The 18,016-nt window shown below is 47.0% G+C and overlaps 1 protein-coding gene across 3 annotated transcripts in view; it reads left to right on the top strand.

Annotated features, from left to right (window-relative positions):
- adamts3 (ADAM metallopeptidase with thrombospondin type 1 motif, 3) overlaps positions 1–18,016 on the top strand; it is a 226,468-nt gene that overhangs the window by 143,394 nt on the left and 65,058 nt on the right. For all 3 annotated transcript variants that reach the window (XM_057328004.1, XM_057328020.1, XM_057328011.1), the window contains exons 12-15: positions 1,319–1,464; positions 2,439–2,614; positions 9,680–9,813; positions 10,466–10,589. In XM_057328004.1, the coding sequence (XP_057183987.1) occupies positions 1,319–1,464; positions 2,439–2,614; positions 9,680–9,813; positions 10,466–10,589 (580 nt within the window). The remainder of the gene's footprint in view (positions 1–1,318; positions 1,465–2,438; positions 2,615–9,679; positions 9,814–10,465; positions 10,590–18,016) is intronic.

Below are 18,016 nucleotides of genomic sequence, written 5' to 3'. Positions count from 1 at the left end.
CTGGGTGGTGCCCCCCTCCTCGGCTTCTTCTTCTTCGACCGGCCCACAGAACGTGTGGCCGGCTGCAGGGAAGCGGTGGGGGACACGACTAGCTCCGTGTTGGAGGAGTCGGACGGGGAGTCCCACGACTCCCTCCGTCCACGCCTACCACGGAGGCTAGCTGGTGGTCGAGAGACTGCGGGGGGTGAGGCGGGTGGAGGTGCAGAGTTCCCCAGGGTAAGGGTGGCCAGGACGCGATCCTCCAGGACGGTAGCCAAGGGAGTGGATACCCAGTCTGGCACTAAAGGCCAGGGATCATCCCGGTTGACCACGTACCTGATCATGTCACCCAACCACAGGGAACTCAACATCTCCACCTCGGCCCGCTTGAGAGGCTCGGTGAGGCAGCAGTTAAAAATAACCTTGAGCTCTGCCTCACCGAACTCAGTCTCCCCCGCAGCAGCCACAAACTCCCGGGCGAAGTCTCTGACCCCGCGATCCCCCTGCCGAAGCCCAAACAACCTACAAGTCTGGCGGGCTTACAGGGAACCGTTTATTCCTGCTGGGTTCGTTATGGCCTTTGGATTCAGTCACGATTGTGGTGCAGAGAAGAACCTAAATGCAGGCAACGGCAGTGAAGGGGTTAACAAATGACTTTACTTTACAAAAACACACAAAACAAAAACCCACGAGGGGGTATAAATCAGGAACTAAACTAAGAAACAAACAGAAAACAAAGACTTCCCACGAGGGGGCAAAATGAAAACAAGAACGGCAAAACTAAACTTAAACGACACAACCAAACATCTAATACAAACAATACAGGGTAGAACAAACAAACTCACTCACTCTTGAGGAACAGATGACAGGACAAGGCAAGACGATGGCACGAAGCAGCACATAACATACATACATACATACATACATACATACATACATACATACATACATACATACATACATACATACATACATACATACATACATACATACATACATAAACATACGTACAGAACGCAATCCAAAGGCACAAGACAAAGAAACATGAGGGTATACATAGAGAAGACAAACGAGGGATAACGAGCAGGGGCAGGTGTAGAACATAAGACACAAGAGGGAGACAATACAGGAAACGAGAGGGGCGGGGCCAATGACAAGACCTGAGAAAACACATGAGATGTCAAAAAACAAACATCTCATGGTCTTCTCACATAAAACCTAAGGCTTTGCCATGGCTCTGCTACAGGACCAAGAAAAACATGACTAAGGAAGCAGAGCCATGACAGAAATAGGTCCTAAAGGCAGAAAATGCATTGATTCTGACTTCTTCTCATTTTAGTGGTGCTACAAAGGTCACTGCATGTGGAAGAATGCCAACCAAGTGAAGCAAGATGGGGCCTGGGGTGACTGGAGCAAGTATGGCTCCTGTTCTCGTTCCTGTGGGACGGGTGTGCGCTTCAGAACCCGCCAGTGCAACAACCCTGTGTATGTTGTCTTCTTTATTCATAGTGACTCTTAATAATGAACATTAATGAAGAGGATATCGCAGAAGCATAATATTTAACCTACTGGATACCCTGGTGCAGCACATGTGTTGATCAGTACAGTGACCGAGAAATTCAACTAAGTCACAGACTAGAGTATGTAAATGGTTCACTCATAACCATAGATGCCGATTTATGTTCCTGCCGGTGGGTGCTTAAACCCACAACCTCCAACCCCGCTTTTCCAAAGGAGAGGTCTACTGTATCTTCAGGTATCAAAGTAACGCGAGAGATTTGAGGTCAGACTGAACCATAGGCTTTTTTGAATCAGTCTTGCAGTGCTTTGATGTACGCCAATACATATGCACAGTCGAACACACCACCATCACACTGATGTACAGTATCATATTAAATTCCATTGGTGGTCGGCCTGTGACTCTAACCAATGAGGCAAACGGTCAGACATGAAAAACCCTTCGGTCATAATCTGGTATGTGTGCCTTTGTGTTATCAAAGTTGCATCTCACTGTGTTGTGAGATGCAGATGTACCAGAATAGATGTTTATACAGTAAATGATCATGCATTATTTATGATGACTATGGTCAATTTCTGCCACTCACATTAGTCTGTTGTGTTGCGTGTTGGTTAAGGATCTGTTTACTTCACAAACAGCATTGGAGTTGACATGCTTGCAATCACAAAAAGTCTTTATGAATAGAAAATCAGAGTGGGGCTGCTGATGAAAGCTGCAGAATTTTAACATGTTGTTAAAAGCAAATCCATCCATCCAAATAAGTTTTAGTTTGTGTGAATTTGGAAACAAATATTTCATTTGGTGAAAAAAGAGCTTTTAGTACCACTTTGTTTTGAAGATCAATGTTTTTGCACACTGACACTGACACTGACACTGACACTGACTCAGTAATTCAAGGACTGATATGCTTGCATTTGCTTTGATATGATCTGTTCCGTAGTTCGTCTAACGGAGGTCAGGATTGTCCAGGGGTGAACTATGAGTACCAGCTGTGCAACACAGATGATTGTCCCAAACACTTTGAGGACTTCAGAGCTCAGCAGTGTCAGCTTCGCAACTCTCACTTTGAATACCAGAACACCAAACACCACTGGCTTCCCTATGAGCACCCAGACGGTGAGTTTGTAACATTTTAAATCAGCATATTTGGAAAAACACTACATTTTTAAACTATGAAATACTTTGTTGTCAAAGTTGATGAGCACTTTTTAAAACGTTTTATTGGTTTGATACTTCCAAATCCCAGTCCCCCAGGGTGACTGATAATAATGATTTATGACAAAAAATTAAAATCACAAAATATGGAGATAAAAGGTTTCAGAAGCACACTAGCGGTATACTGGTACACTCATTCAAAAGCAGTGTTGTCTGTTTCTTAGAGGAGCATGCTGCCAAATGAAAGCAGCATATTTGGGAAAACACTATATTTTTAAACTTTGAAATACTTTGTTGTCAAAGTTGACAAGCACTTTTTAATACTTTTTATTGGTTTGATACTTCCAAATCCCATTGTCAAACATAAAGCGTGACTGATAATAATGATTTATGACAAAAAATTTAAATCACAAAATATGGAGATAAAAGGTTTCAGAAGCACAGTAGCGATATGGCATACTCATTCAAATGCAGCGTTGTCTGTTTCTTAGAGGAGCATGCTGCCAAATCAGCATGGTTAAGCAAAGCTGTCAACAAGCACAGCCTGTAAATGATTCTTCCCCTCTGGGAGAATCACATGCACTTTCGTTTCAGTTTTGATCAAGCCATTTTCACTAGTACTTGCCAAGTACAGGACATGTATGGCGCAAGAAGCCATCAGATCTTAATGGTGCTCAAAGTGCTTTCAAGCCGTTTTTGAACCTCAGTAAGTGCAAGCTTTGTAAGGACCAATTTGTACCTACAGTAGTTGTTTCACATGTTTGCTCTCCAGCCCCATTCATGCAGTGGCCTATTTGTACCTTATTTATACCTCTAAGCAGTTACTGTATGTGAAATGTGATTTTGAAAACCTGACGAAATTGCTCAGCACAAAAGCCACTGAAACGTCCCGAATCTGTGGATACGTTTTTTGAGAACTGCTGTACAATTAAAAACGTCTCGGTTATGGATGTAACCTCGGTTCCCTGATGGAGGGAACGAGACGTTGTGTCGAACCAACAGATGGGGTTCGTCCCTGAGAACCAATCGCTTCCAACTTCTTAGAAAAGGCCAATGAAAATTGGCGAATGAAATTTGTATGCCGGACTCCGCCCCCGGATATCCGGGTATAAAAGGGAGACGTAAAAGGGTGCCTCATTCATTCACCTTAGTTCTGAGGAGCCTGAGACCTCTCACGACTGCTGCAGTGGACAGCACGTGTTGTGGCAAGGAGGACACAACGTCTCGTTCCCTCCATAAGGGAACCGAGGTTACATCCGTAACCGAGACGTTCCCTTTCTGTCGGTCTCTCGACGTTGTGTCGAACCGACAGATGGGGTTCCTATGGAAAACGCCATAACACTGTGCCCTGTCACAATCTCTAGCGAAGCGACGGTGACTGGCCTGGGCGTGTCAGCCGTGAGCGCTACCGCGAAATTGTAACCTACCAGTGGGTAGGTAGGGGGTCCCAGAGCTTTCTTGAAAGGTGGGAAGGCCCCTACCTTCGGCCTCACAGGCGGCGGCCTTGTTTCTCTAACAGCGAGAAGCCGCCCGGAACCGTAAGGCCACTGGGTAAGCGCTACTTCCTCAAGCGGGGGATGCGCTACAGAGACCACTTCCTACCACAGGGAGGAGACTAGTGGAGATACCAACATGGTCTCACCGATGGGGGAGAACTCATGGGAAGAAAGTGCGGACTGAAGGAGTTAACCGCGAGGTGGAGGTCCACCTAAGGAGGTCATGGGTTACCAAGGTGGGAACCAGCATGAGGATACATCAGACGGAACCGCCCTGCTGGGGGGTTGCAACGTCTGGTAGCACTAGGTCCGGTTAGAGCTATGTTGCGAATAACTCAGGTGATACCCGGCCTAAGGGGCAGGGCTGCTCTGCCCAGCCCGCCCGCAGGAGGTGCTTCCTAGTGATGGATGGAGTGCCTGTTCTTCACCCAGTGGGGGAAGAAGGGAGGCTAGTTAGTACGCTGACCCCCTTAGGAGAAAGGGGGAAGGTACTGTCATAGGCGTACACCCTACCGGCCGCCGGTCTTGCCTGATGCCTGCAAGACTCGAGCCGATACCGGTTTTACGCGGAGGCTGTAGGACCTCGCGAAGGTGATGGGTGTAGCCCAACCCGCAGCTCTGCAGATGTCTGCCAGAGAGGCGCCTCGAGCCAGTGCCCACGAGGAGGCTGTACTCCGTGTGGAGAGAGCTCTCACCCAGTGGGCGTAGGCGATCTTAGGACAGGTACGCCATAGTGACGGCGTCCATGATCCAGTGCGCCAATCTCTGTTTGAGACAGCCCTCCCTGCTGATCTCCAAAACAGACAAAGAGCTGCTCAGAGCTCCTGTGGCTCTGCGTGCGGTCCAAGTAGAGGCGCAATGCACGTACTGGACACAACACGGATGGGGTTGGGTCTTCCTCCCCGGTGGGGAGCGCCTGTAAGTTCACCACCTGGTGTAGGGGGAGTGGTGGGAACTTTGGGCACGTAGCCGGGCCGGGGTCTCAGGATAGCGTGAGAATCACCGGGCCCGAGTTCTAGGCAATCTGTGGACACGGAGAATGCTTTTAGGTCCACTACCCTCTTGAGCGCCATCCGGAGAGCCGTCTTCATCGTGAGGTGAGAAAGAGCGGCATCTCCGAGGGGCTCCAGGACCGCATCAAGGTCGCAAGAGGGTACGGAGCGCGGGTGAGGCGGTAGCCTTCCCGCGCCCCTTAGGAACCAAATGATCAGGTTGTGCTGTCCTAGAGATTACCAGCAACTGAGTCGTGATGAGCGGCAATAGCGGCTCCATACACGTTCAGTGTGGAAGGGGAGAGAATACTCTCGAGTCTCTGGAAGGAAAGCACGTACCCGATCAAGCAACTCCGCGGGTCTTCTCTTCGAGAAGAGCACCAGGATGAGAAGAGGCACCACTTATAGGCGTATAGTCGCCTAGTGGCCAGGGCCCTAGCCTGAGTAGTGGTCTTAACCGCCGCAGGGGGTAGGCCACTCAGGATCTCCTCGTTCCGTCCAGGGGCCAGACATGGAGGTTCCAGAGGTCTGGCCCGTGATGCCATAACGCGCCCTTCCCCTGGGAAAGCAGGTCCTTCGTCAGGGGAATCGGACAGGGGGGAGCTGTCATCAAGAGCATCTTCTGATCTGCTCACCTGCGGACTCCACAGGAGGAGGCGTCGGGCGAGTCGTGTTAGCTGCCGTAAGCGAACGCCACCCTGGCGGTTTAATACGCTACGTCAGCTGTGCTGTCCGACCGGACCAGCACGTGCTTGTTCTGCACGAGAGGTTGTAACCCCTTCAGTGCGGGTAGCACGTCCAACAACTCTAGGCAGTTGATATGCCTGCGCAGGCGGGGGCCCGTCCATCGCCCCGACACTGCGTGCTCGTTGCACACGGCACCCCAACCCTGCAGGGAGGCATCTGTCGACCCTGACACGTCTCGACCTGCCCGAGAGGGACCTCCGTCCGTAGAAAGGTCATCGAAGACCAAGGGGTTAGGGTGCGTCGGCAGAAAAACGTAATCACCATCTGCCTGCTGCCGGTGTGTCACGCTCTTCAGGGAACTCGACTCTGTAGCCAGTGTTGGAGAGGTCTCATGTGCATCAACCCGAGGGGTATCACCACCGTCGAGGATGCCATGTGCCCAGGAGCCTCTTCCCGCTGACTGCTTGAAATATTCCAGGCAGTTCAACACTGACTGAGCGCAGTCGCACTGTAATGGAGACAGAGTTGAGTTCTATACCAAAAAAGAGGATGCTCTGCACAGAGGAGAGCTTGCTCTTTTTCGGTTGACCTGTGGTCCCAATCAATCTAGGTGCCGAAGCACTAGGTCCCTGTGTACATAACAGATCTCATGAGTGTGTAAAATGAGCCAGTCGTCGAGATAGTTTAGTACCCGCACACCTCTCTCCCTGAGGGGAGTGAGGGCGGCTTCCACGATCTTCGTGAAGACTCGTGGGGACAAGGACAGACCGAAGGGGAGGACTCTGTACTAATATGCTTGACCCTTGAAAGCGAACCGTAGGAATGGGCGATGACGAGGGAGAATTGAGACATGAGAGTAAGCGTCCTTCAGGTCGATTGCCATGAATCCATCTTGACAGCTTCTGCGTGAGCAACCTGAACGGCAGCTTGAGTAGGTGCCTGTTCAGGGTACGCAGATCTAGCGACCCCGCTCTTTTGGGTACGATGAAGTACGGGTTGTAAAACCCGTTGAACATCTCAGCTTGAGGGACGAGCACGATCGCTTACTCACCCAGAGGGGTGGCGACCTCGGCCCGAAGCACTGGGCATCCTTGCCTCTGCTGAGGTTAAGAGGATGCCCCTAAACTTGGGCGGGCGTCTGGGGAGTTGGATCGCGTAGCCGAGACGGACCGTATCCCGTAGTCACCGTGACGGTTTGGGAAGCTCTTGTCAGGCTCCCAGGGACCGACACAGGGAGGCTAGGGGTACGTTCTGCTTCATTGACCTCCCGGGGGTGGTTCGATGGCTGGCAGTGCGGATCCCTCGCCGTGGGGGGGACCCCCGGAGAGGAGATCGGCTCTGCAGTTTTACCTGCCTGGCGTTGATGTAGCACAATGCACCATCGAATGAGAATGCTTAGGCTGATGATTATCTTCGACATTGGGTCTTGCCGCAACGTCGAGTTGCCGAACACCGTCGTGTAGAGGGTGAGAGCGGCTGTGATAATACCCAGACGGTGATGTGGCACAACGCACCGTCGATTGAGAGTGCTTAGGCTGCTGATTATCCTCGACATTGGGTCTCGCCATGACGCAATGTCAAGTTGCCGAACACCATCGTGTAGAGGGTGAGAGCGGCTGTGATAAACGCCCAGAGAGGGAGAAAACTTTTAGAAGTGGGCTGTTGGGACGGGGCAGGAACCGTCCCGGATCGACCACCAGCCATGGAATGGCTGGGGTTGGGCCCGAAGGTATTCTCGATCTCCCTGGGGTCTTCCCATGAAGGCCGCTTTGGCTTCCGCCGTGGCTGCTGATGGGGTGGTGGTCTCCTCTTTGATGTCTCGAAGAGGACCAGGGCTGCTGGGAAGCAGACGGTGCACGGGATCTCGGTGGCCAGAGGGCGGTCGAGTCGCGGCTGGGGAGGACATACTTGATATCCTCTGTCTGCTCTCTAATTGTCGAGCTCGACAGTATCACCAAACAGCCCCCCCTTGCGAGATGGGTGCATCGAGAAAGCAGACTTTCTCAGAGTTACTCACCTGTGCAAGGTTCAGCCAGAGGTGTCTCTCCTGGACCACAAGTGTGGACATCGCCCGACCCAGGGCCCGCGCGATCACCTTGTTCGCCCGAGAGCGAGGTCGGTGAAGCCGCGGAGTTCCTGCATAAGCGCTGGGTCGGTCTTACCCTCGTGGAGCTCTCTCCGCGCATTGGCCTGCAGGAAGGCCATAGCGTGGAGAGAGGGGACAGCTTGGCCCGCAGCAGAGTAAGCTCTCGACACCTCAGATGCTGAAATGCCTACGTGCTTTGGACGGTAGTCTAGGTCGAGCTCCTGGGGGACATCGACGTATCCTCTAGCTGCCCCACCATCGAGGGAAGAAAGGGTGATGGAACTAGTTGATGTGTACGCGCCGAAAGGGGTGTTCCAGCTCGTACTAGGTTCCTCATGCACTTCCGGGGGAACACGGCACTGGGGGCGAGTGCGGCTTGGAGCTGCTCTCAAGCCCGATGTACCGTGTATCCAGCCGCGAGTGTTGGGAGAGGCAGTGCGGTGCACCGCAACCTAATGCCGGCGGCCCGGGAAAGCATGGCTGACATTTCGACGTTCGCTTCTTCCTGATCTCGACCCCCCGAGGGAGGGAGCTTCAAGGAATCGTCGGAGTCTGATGCCAGTAAGTCACCCTCCGATGCTGCAACAGACATTTCATCATCACGTACCATGTCCGATACGTGATTGAGGAACAGGACGGTGGGACCGTCTCATGGGGAACGGTCAGACGAGCAAGACGAGGTGCTAACGGTCCGCGAGCCAGTGGCTGACAGATTAGCGCTCACAGTAATCCTCATATCACCCTCGCTGCTCGCCGTAGCAGGCGGCAGGGCCGTAGTCCTGCCGTCACGGAACGGGAAGCAGACGAGGTGGTGGTTGAGTCCCGTGGGAACACAGCCACACGTGACGCAACGTCTGAATCGTCAGCCGCCCGCAGTGCGGGCAGGACGTATCCACAACATCTGCCCCAGCGTACTGGAAGTAGACGTCGTGTCCGTCCCCCTCCTCGATGAGTGTGTTGCACCCACGAGAACAGCGGGACATGCCACGCTGGATAAATTTGCTCTTTTATAGAAAAAACTCGAACACTTCTGGAACCACCGAGACGCCCAGGGGAAGTCGCTGCAGGAAGGGACAGTCCGCTGCACCACGTCGTAGAGCCGGCAGTCTTGTAGTTGCTACTTGAAGCGAGTCTGTTGATCATGAGTGAAGGATCCGAAGAACAAAAGGTGAATGAATGAGGCACGCCATCTCCCTTTTATACCCGGATATCTGGGGGTGGAGTCCAGCATGCAAATTTCATTCGCCAATTTTCATTGGCCTTTTCTAAGAAGTCGGAAGCGATTGGTTCTCAGGGACGAACCCCATCTGTCGGTTCGACACAACTTCGAGAGACCGACAGAAAGGGAACAAATATTTGAGCTTGTTTTTATTTATTTATTTTAGATGCTGTGTTTGAGTCCAATTTTTTTATATCTCCAACGGTTTTGGATATAAAAACCAACAATAGCATACAGTAGATAATTTTCATTTCTTCTTAGATTTACGACAGGAATTATTATGATGCAATAGTAGAACCTTATTCAGTTAAACTTGACGCGGTGATATGGAACTGTAATGCGGTCGGCAGATATGAAACTACTTCTTAGGTGTGCATTTCCTGAAAAATAATGCACACCTCTAGAACGTTCATCAGCCAGTTAGAATGAAGCATTCAACAGTCCTGTGGTAGAACTTCAGTTTAATTTATTATAGTTAATTATTGACAGAAAAGGTTATCATTTGTGATATTTCTTTCAGTTAATCGTATTGTTTTATTTTTTCAGCCAACAAAAGGTGTCATCTTTATTGCCACTCTAAAGAAACAGGTGATGTGGCTTACATGAAGCAGTTGGTGCATGATGGGACAAAGTGCTCGTACAAAGACCCGTACAGCATCTGTGTGCGTGGGGAGTGTCTGGTAAGCTATTAAACAAAACTTTGTCTTCAAAGTCTGCTGCATAAAAACGACTAATTAGAGTAGCAGCCTTAAGCAATATTACCATCAATGTCGTTTGCATTGAATTAACTTTTCTCTTAAAATACTGCTGTTGAATAGTAAGTCGGGTTCATAGTTTTTCACTGAGCAACCGCAGGCTGACAGTGCAGCGTATATAGGATGAGTTTCACTTCAGAATTAATATTGTTTGAGGAATGGATCTCTGTGGATGTGGCTGATAGAAGTACATTGATTTTTGTAGATGGGATGGACAGTGAATAGTGATTAGCTTTTGCAGGAAGTGATTGATGGAGTGTCGGCTACTTTACAGAGGCTTTCGGATTTATTTGCTGATGTCTAACACCTTTGAAAAAGTTTTGTTCAGCAAACCGTTCCAATGTATTTCACATTTGTCAATGTCAAGGACTGTACAAGAAGAAAACCAACCACCAATTTCTGGTGACAATTTTTATAAAGCATTATACTTTTTGAGTGTCCAAACATGGGCAATGTGGGAAATTTACTATCAAAAGAAGGCATAGTTTCACGATATCAGAAGCAGATGTTAATAGTGATGAAAGCTTGAGATAAACCCTGGTAATGTCTTAGTGTATGTCTTCTCTTTGTGTCTCAGAAAGTGGGCTGTGACAGGGAAATTGGTTCCAATAAAGTGGAGGATAAATGTGGCGTCTGTGGGGGTGACAACTCCCACTGCCGAACTGTGAAAGGAACATTTACCCGAACCCCCAAGAAAACTGGTAAGATGCATCACCTGGGCTGTCCATATGCTTATAGTGTTTCACCTAAATCAGACAATATTTCTCTGTACCATTATATTTTATCCTCTAGTGTCAGAATCTTGATATGACTGGCGTTATTTTACTTTCTAAAACTGAGAAAAGATAATGTAACTTTAAATATGTTTTGGGATTTTGACTCCTCAATATGCAAGTCTTCAACATGTTTTATGTACATATGTACAGGGGCGTAAATCCCGGGGGGACGGAGGGGATCATTAAAAATCACACTGATTATTGTGCTAAATATATTTATGTATACTAATTGTGCAATTAGAAAAAAATACAAATGCAAAATATGTGTTATAAGTTTAGAAACAGTTGAGTTCCCCCTCCTCTGCCTCACAGTGGGTTGGCCCACTGCCTGCTTTCCCCGTTCATCTCACCTACGTAGTGATGGGAATTATGATTAATTTGAGTGATTCGTTTTCAGTTCGTTCACCAAAATGATTCGTTCAGATTCGTTCACTGATTCGTTCAGTGACCATTTCTATAATACGCCAGCAGGTGGCGAAAAAGAATGGTGTTATGTCAACGAACTTATTAATGGGCGTATAAACTGATTACAGGCTTTATTAAAATATGTGTCTCTGATCTACTCATTAAATAAATATTTAAAAAATTAAAAATTAAAATAAAAAAAATTAACATTGACATTTTTGTTGCATGGAAAATGTCAAGCCCTGTTTACTCAGTTATTGTACCGCAAGCACAGGTGTTTTGTGTGCATTTTGTATCATTTATTGTTCTTTCAAGTAAAAACGACTTCATTACGTTTAATTCATGTCATGCACTTCTCTAAAAACTGTAAAAAAAAGTATTGGTTAGCTCTCGTTCGCATCACGTCAGCAAATAGCATTCCAGTTCCGGCTGTGAAGGGACGTGTAATTGGTTAGATCTTCCACTGAACGAATACGCCCACACTGACCAAGTCGCTGTTGAGTCTGAACGAGAGAGAGAGATCTCGTTCGTGAACGAATTGAACAAACTGGTACATGTTGTTCACGAACGAAATGAACGAATTGAACGAGAGTGTACACTGTATCTCGGTCATTTAGCATGTGAGTCTCGTTCAGCAGTCAGCAGAAAGCGGATGCAAAGCGCAGTTACAGGTAGGCTACTTTGCACGCTTGTTTATTTAAAATACATAAACTTCACGTTTAACATAATCCCAGATTTATGAATGTTTAAATGACCAAACAATTAACTTTTTAATTATGCAGAACAGCCTTGTGCGTTGGTCATCTGAACATCTTATTTAGACTTATTTTTATTTATTTAATGAGTAGATCAGAGACACACATTTTAATAAAGCCTGTAATCAGTTTATACGTCCATTAATACGTTCGTTGACATAACACAACTCTTTTTCGCCACCTGCTGGCGTATTATAGAAATGGTCACTGAACGAATCTGAACGAATCATTTTGGTGAACGAACTGAAAAAGAACGAATCACTAAAATTAATCATAATTCCCATCACTATAAACCATGAACCTAATGCATATTGTCGCTTTGTGTTGTAGTAAGTACAATTTTGACTGTATTATTTGTGTCCCCTTCAAAAATGGCTCTTGAGAAATTTTATGTTTATTGTCCCCCCCACTGTTAAATGAGATTTACGCCCTTGTATATGTAAATTATTAATAGACATTATTTTTCTAGGATAACAGGAGAAATGTGAGAATTGCTTTTAATTATTTAATATCTTAAGACTTTATACGTTTGCAATGAAACATTTTCTTAAATTTTCCTTCAAAAATTGGATTCAAAACTTACAATTTTATGAATTCTGCATGTAAATCACATTAGAATCTTGGAGACAGCAGTAGAAAATATAATTATTTTTAGATGACAGTACTTGTCTTACAGCAGATCATAGCGAAGGTTTAAAATATTTATATCGATTTTAATTTTTTTTTTGTCATTTGTTATCTGTTCTTGATCTTACCATCATATGTGTATTAGAGGAATAAAAACAAACCACTAGTATTTCAATACAATATTTGAATGAAATAGAGATATTGAGAAAATAGGTAAACATTTTCTAAAATACTACATTTCTTGAGTTTATTATTCAACTCTTAGGTTTTTACTGTAACAGTATACACTGTCAAAAAATCCAGAATCGCCCCACACATGATGCAGACTGCTCAGGTACTTCTGTTATCCAGAAAAAAGTAAGGATTTAAGATTAGGTAACTAGAGCATGTCGGAATTGGTTGGAATTAATGAATGGGCATTCGATCTGCATGAAATGGGGATTGGAAAAGGTTAAACAATGTTTTAGAATAGGTTTGAGATTAGGGCTTCTTCAGCAGGAGCGGCCTACAAAACCCAGCTCGCAACATAACATAACACTACAACGCACTAATGCACAAACCATTCTATAGCACTATAATTCATAAATGTAAATGTTTTTTTTAAAGAGCTTAATAAGCTTTTTAAAAGTACATTGAATACAAGTTTGACCGAAAAATTAAAAGTCATTTCATTACCTGTGTTCATGCAGTCTATTGAATTCTTCCATGCTAATAAAATGGACTATATACACACAGTCATATCTTATGCCTCATATGCTATAATCTTATCTCTTTCAGTGTGTTTTTAGACATGTTAACTTGAACACACGTCTTAAATTATGTGACAAATTATTTTTCGAAGTTTATAACAGCAAACTTCACAAACATTTTTATTGTAAAACCGTTGGCTTTGTTATGTTTCCGTAATTACATCTCACTACACGGTCATCATTAAAACTGAATCCCCGCATTGGAGTTTGCGCATGTTAAGCGCCTGCCTACCGACAGTAAGTTCTGCCTCCTTCAATTTGATTGGCTGAAAGTTCTGTCTTCTTTAGTTTTCTGTGAACCCGGTCTTTATTTAATTTGATTGGTCAATCGTTTGACATTGACGAGTACTTGTTACCGCACGATCGACGCACTTATCCATCTGCATAGAAAATAGATGTAATATTATGGCTTCTGACTTTTTGTACTGAGTGGGCCGGCCAACAATTGCCAGCGGCCCACTGGGAAAACTCCCGGTGCTCCAGATGGCCAGTCCGCCGCTGGGTCCAGGTATTAAAGCATTTAATACTAGCAATAAGAATAAGATTGGTATAGAGGTAACTGCATTTGAAATAAATGAAAACAATGTAACTTTATTACAAATATAAGTAATAAGGTTGTGTTTAAGCTTGTTTAAACAAATTCTTTGTCCTTTTTGCAATGGGATCTGTTGTTCATGCCTCTCACAGACCTTTTTAACCTCATGTTTAAGCCTTGTCATTCATTGTCACCCACTGAAACGCTATCAGCACTATTAAAGAGGTCATATGGCGCGAATGCATGTTTTTCTGTGTCTTTGGTGTGTTATAAGTTGCCCATGAATGTATAAGACGCGTAAAATTGCAAAAATTAAAGTGTCGGAACAAAAGATGCATTCTTTCTAAAAGCGAATGCTCAACCAGACCTGTCATGACTCTGCTTCATCACGTCATGTCTATTCTTGGTCTTGTAGCAGAGTCATGGCAAAGCCTTAGGTTTTATGTGGAGAGAGAGATTGTTGACCTTTCGGCCTTCCATACTCTCTCTCTCCGGTCCGGGTCTTTGTTCCCGCCATCTCGTTTCCTTTCCCTGAGTGTTTTATTACCCACAACTGCCCCTTGCTAATTATCCTTTGTCTGTCTGCCTATATAATACCCTCATGTTTCATTGTCCTGTGTTCGGTCATTGTGTGTGCTATATCCAGTTTGTCTTGTTGCTCGTCCAGCGTCAGCCATCATTGCCTGTTCTTGTTCTCGTTGTTGCTGTTTCATCTGTCTTAGTAAGTGTCAGTTTAGTTAACTTTGTCAAGTGTTGTTGAGTCCAGTTTAGCGTCAGTTAGTCTTCGTCCTGTTATTTATCCTGTTTCTGCCCCATCGTGGGTTCTTGTTTTGTGTTTTATTATTTAATAAAAGTCTTTGTTAACCCCCTGCATTCCCGCTGCCTGCACTTGGGTTCTCCCTCACACGTTTCCTGACAAGACCTGCCTGAAACGCCTCGTGTAACCACACCCCCACAAATCTATGTCAGTTAGTGGTATGATTTGACTAAGACCGCACAAATGTATATGCAAGTAAGGTGGGCGTACTTGTCCGTACAATTGCTTTGAAACCTGATGTTCCAAATATGGTAAGAGACGTGACTTCCCTTTCTGTCGGTCTCTCGACGTTGTGTCGAACCGACAGAATGGGGTTTGAATTTGAGAACCTATTATCTCTGATTGTACTTTTAAAAGGCCAATGAACTTGGCGAATGGCATGACAGTCTCTGCCCTGTACATACGGGTATAAAAGGAAGATGGCGTGCCCATTCATTCACCTTTTGTTCTTCGGAAACCTGCGAAGCTAATGCTGAGCGAATTATCTCTGAGTACTACTGGATTCTACGACACAGAACAACGGATTTGTCCTGGTGTGTGCGACTTCCCCTGGGCATTTCGGTAGCGAGCCGAAGATGTTTATTAGAGGAAATTTCTAAAAGAGCTGAAATTTCTTACAGCCTGCACTTGTCGCCAGGCATGTCTCGCCGCTGTAATCTTGGATGTGACCACCTTGTCCGCACTGCGAAACATGTCTATCAAGGTATTGCGGTCACGGTTGGCTTTGTTCTTTTTGGACACAGCCATAACATCGTCTGCTTTCCATTCCGCGGCGGTTACCAAGCCGTCTGCAGCGGCGAGCGGCGATTGTGATATGGGGGTTCCCATGGACGTTAACCTGTTGCAGCAAAGCCGCAGGCCATCCAGGCTCCATTACGCTCACCTAACCTGTCTCTGATGAGCGGCAGTAGACCATCCCATAGCGCATCCACGCATCAGCGTGCAGAGGATGAGATTTCCTTCACAGCATCGGATGGTGACTTCCTGGCATCAGACGCTGATGACTCCCTGGAGCTCCCGGCCTCGTTCGGTCGAGCCCAGGACGAGTCTGACAGCACGGCTGCTGTGGCGTTCATCAACCGCAGGGTGGTACGCGCTCAAGGCAGATGTCGCAACTCACCCGATGCCTCCTCTTCTGGAGTCAGCAGCTGGTGGAATCCCTGCGCGCCACTCATATCCCGGGCGACTTCAACCAGATAGCCGATGCACTCTCTCGGCAGGTCACGCTCCACAGAGAGTGGCGATTCCATCCCTGCGCCATCCAGCATCCACATCTGCAGAGCTGCGGGTTGGGCTACGCCAAATACATTCGCAAGATTCTAAAACCTCCGTGTAGAGCCGGTGTGTTGCACAACAGGTAAGGCCGACAGCCGGCTGGGAATACACCTGCAAAGCACCTTCTAACCTTCATCAGGTGAGTCAGTGCGCTATTCCAGCTTCCCTACTTCCTCCACTGGGTGAAGTATAAGCATTCCATCCACTAAGCTCTTTCGAGTTTACGAGCCGGGCAGAGCGGCTCATATTCCAAGCCCAGTATAGGTGAGTTTCCCTCACGAGGTGAACCCCTATACCTGAGCTAGTGCTCCACACGTAGTGACTCCCCCTCCTTGGGTAGTCCCGTCTGACGTTTCCTCACTCTTGGTTCCCCTGTTGGTGAACCTATGACTTCCCCTCGGTGGACTCCACCGCTTCTGTGCACCCCTGGTTGGGGCGCCGCACTACTACTCCCATGAGATCTCCCCACTGGTGAGACCGTGTAGGTTTTCCACGTATTATCTCTCTACGGCAGTTGTGGTCGCTGTAGCGTTCCCCCTCAGGCGAAGGGGTAGCACTTCCCAGTGTTCCTTACGGTGCCGGGCGGCTATCTCGCCTCTAGAGTAGCAAAGGCCACCGCATGTACGGCCGTTAGTAGGAGCCTCTCGTCGTGACACACGTAACTGATGCCTTACTACACCACTGGAAGGTTACGATTCGCGGTTAACGCAGCGCCGTGGCGTTTCGTATAGGAACCCGATTCTGTCGGTTCGACAGAAAGGGAACGTCTTGGTTACGTATATAACCTAAGTTCCCTGATGGAGGGAACGAGACGTTGTGTCCTTCATGCCACAACGCTTCACCGGCTGCTGCAGCGACTGAGAATGCTTCTCAGGTTCCTCAGCCCAAAAGGTGAATGAATGGGCACGCCATCTTCCTTTTGTACCAGTATGTATGGGGCGGAGACTGGCATGCCATACCATTCGCCAAGTTCATTGGAGATAGGTAGGCAGAGATAGGTTCTCAAGTTCAAACCCCATTCTGTCGGTTCAACACAACGTCTTGTTCCCTCCATCAGGGAACGTCTTGGTTACGGATGTAACCAAGACGATTTCCGTCACACGCTTGCAGTATTCGACCAATCACTATGCACTGGTTAACTGGCCACTCATAGCACACCTCGCTTTTCAGAGCGATGAGCTTTGTAAAAAATCAGCACGTTTTAGAAAGGCAGGGCAAAGAGGAGAAACATGCACGGTATGTGGAAAATACAGCGTTTTTAAATCTTACATCGTGTATACACATTGCATTACATCTAAAATAAACAATAATATTTGTTTTAGCCTTGTCATATGACCCCTTTAACACTTTCTGAGCTTTACTTTTAGCTATGTCACTTCTGCTGACAGCACTAGCACCACATATCTAGGCATTTGTAGGCATTTGTAGCAACCGAGCCATCAAAAATTAGTTTGATATAATTGTAATAATTGTAAGTAAACTCCTGAATGCTTTGTCCAAGAAAAAAGTTAATCCACTAGAATTGTAGAAAGTGGTCTGTGCTCTCATGTATAAAACATCCAACAAAAAACGTCTCGGTTACGTTTGTAACCTCGGTTCCCTGATGGAGGGAACGAGACATTGTGTCGAACCGACAGATGGGGTTCGTCCCTGAGAACCAATCGCTTCCGACTACTTAGAAAAGGCCAATGAAAATTGGCGAATGAAATTTGCATGCTGGACTCCACCCCCAGATATCCGGGTATAAAAGGGAGATGGCGTGCCTCATTCATTCACCTTTTGTTCTTCGGATCCTTCACTCATGATCAACAGACTCCCTTTTGTCCCTGTGTGCACACAACAGATCTCGCGAGTGTGCCAAGATAAGCCAGTCGTCGAGATAGTTGAGTACTCTCACACCCTTCTCCCTGAGGGGAGAGAGGGTGGCCTCCATGATCTTCGTAAAGACTCGTGGAGACAGAGACAGCCCGAAGGGGAGGACTCTGTACTAATATGCCCGACCCTCGAAAGCGAACCGTAGGAACGGGCGATGACGAGGGAGAATCGAGACATGAAAGTAAGCGTCCTTCAGGTCGATTGCCATGAACCAATCCTGACATCTGACAGATGCCAGGATGCGCTTCTGCGTGAGCATCCTGAACGGCAGCTTGTGCAGGTGTCTGTTCAGGGTACGCAGATCTAGGATGGGG

This window comes from Triplophysa rosa, linkage group LG2 (assembly GCF_024868665.1).
Source record: "Triplophysa rosa linkage group LG2, Trosa_1v2, whole genome shotgun sequence".
Classification (NCBI taxonomy): Eukaryota; Metazoa; Chordata; class Actinopteri; order Cypriniformes; family Nemacheilidae; genus Triplophysa; species Triplophysa rosa.
Note: the sequence above shows the minus strand (reverse complement) of the source record. Positions and strands in the feature narration are given on the sequence as shown.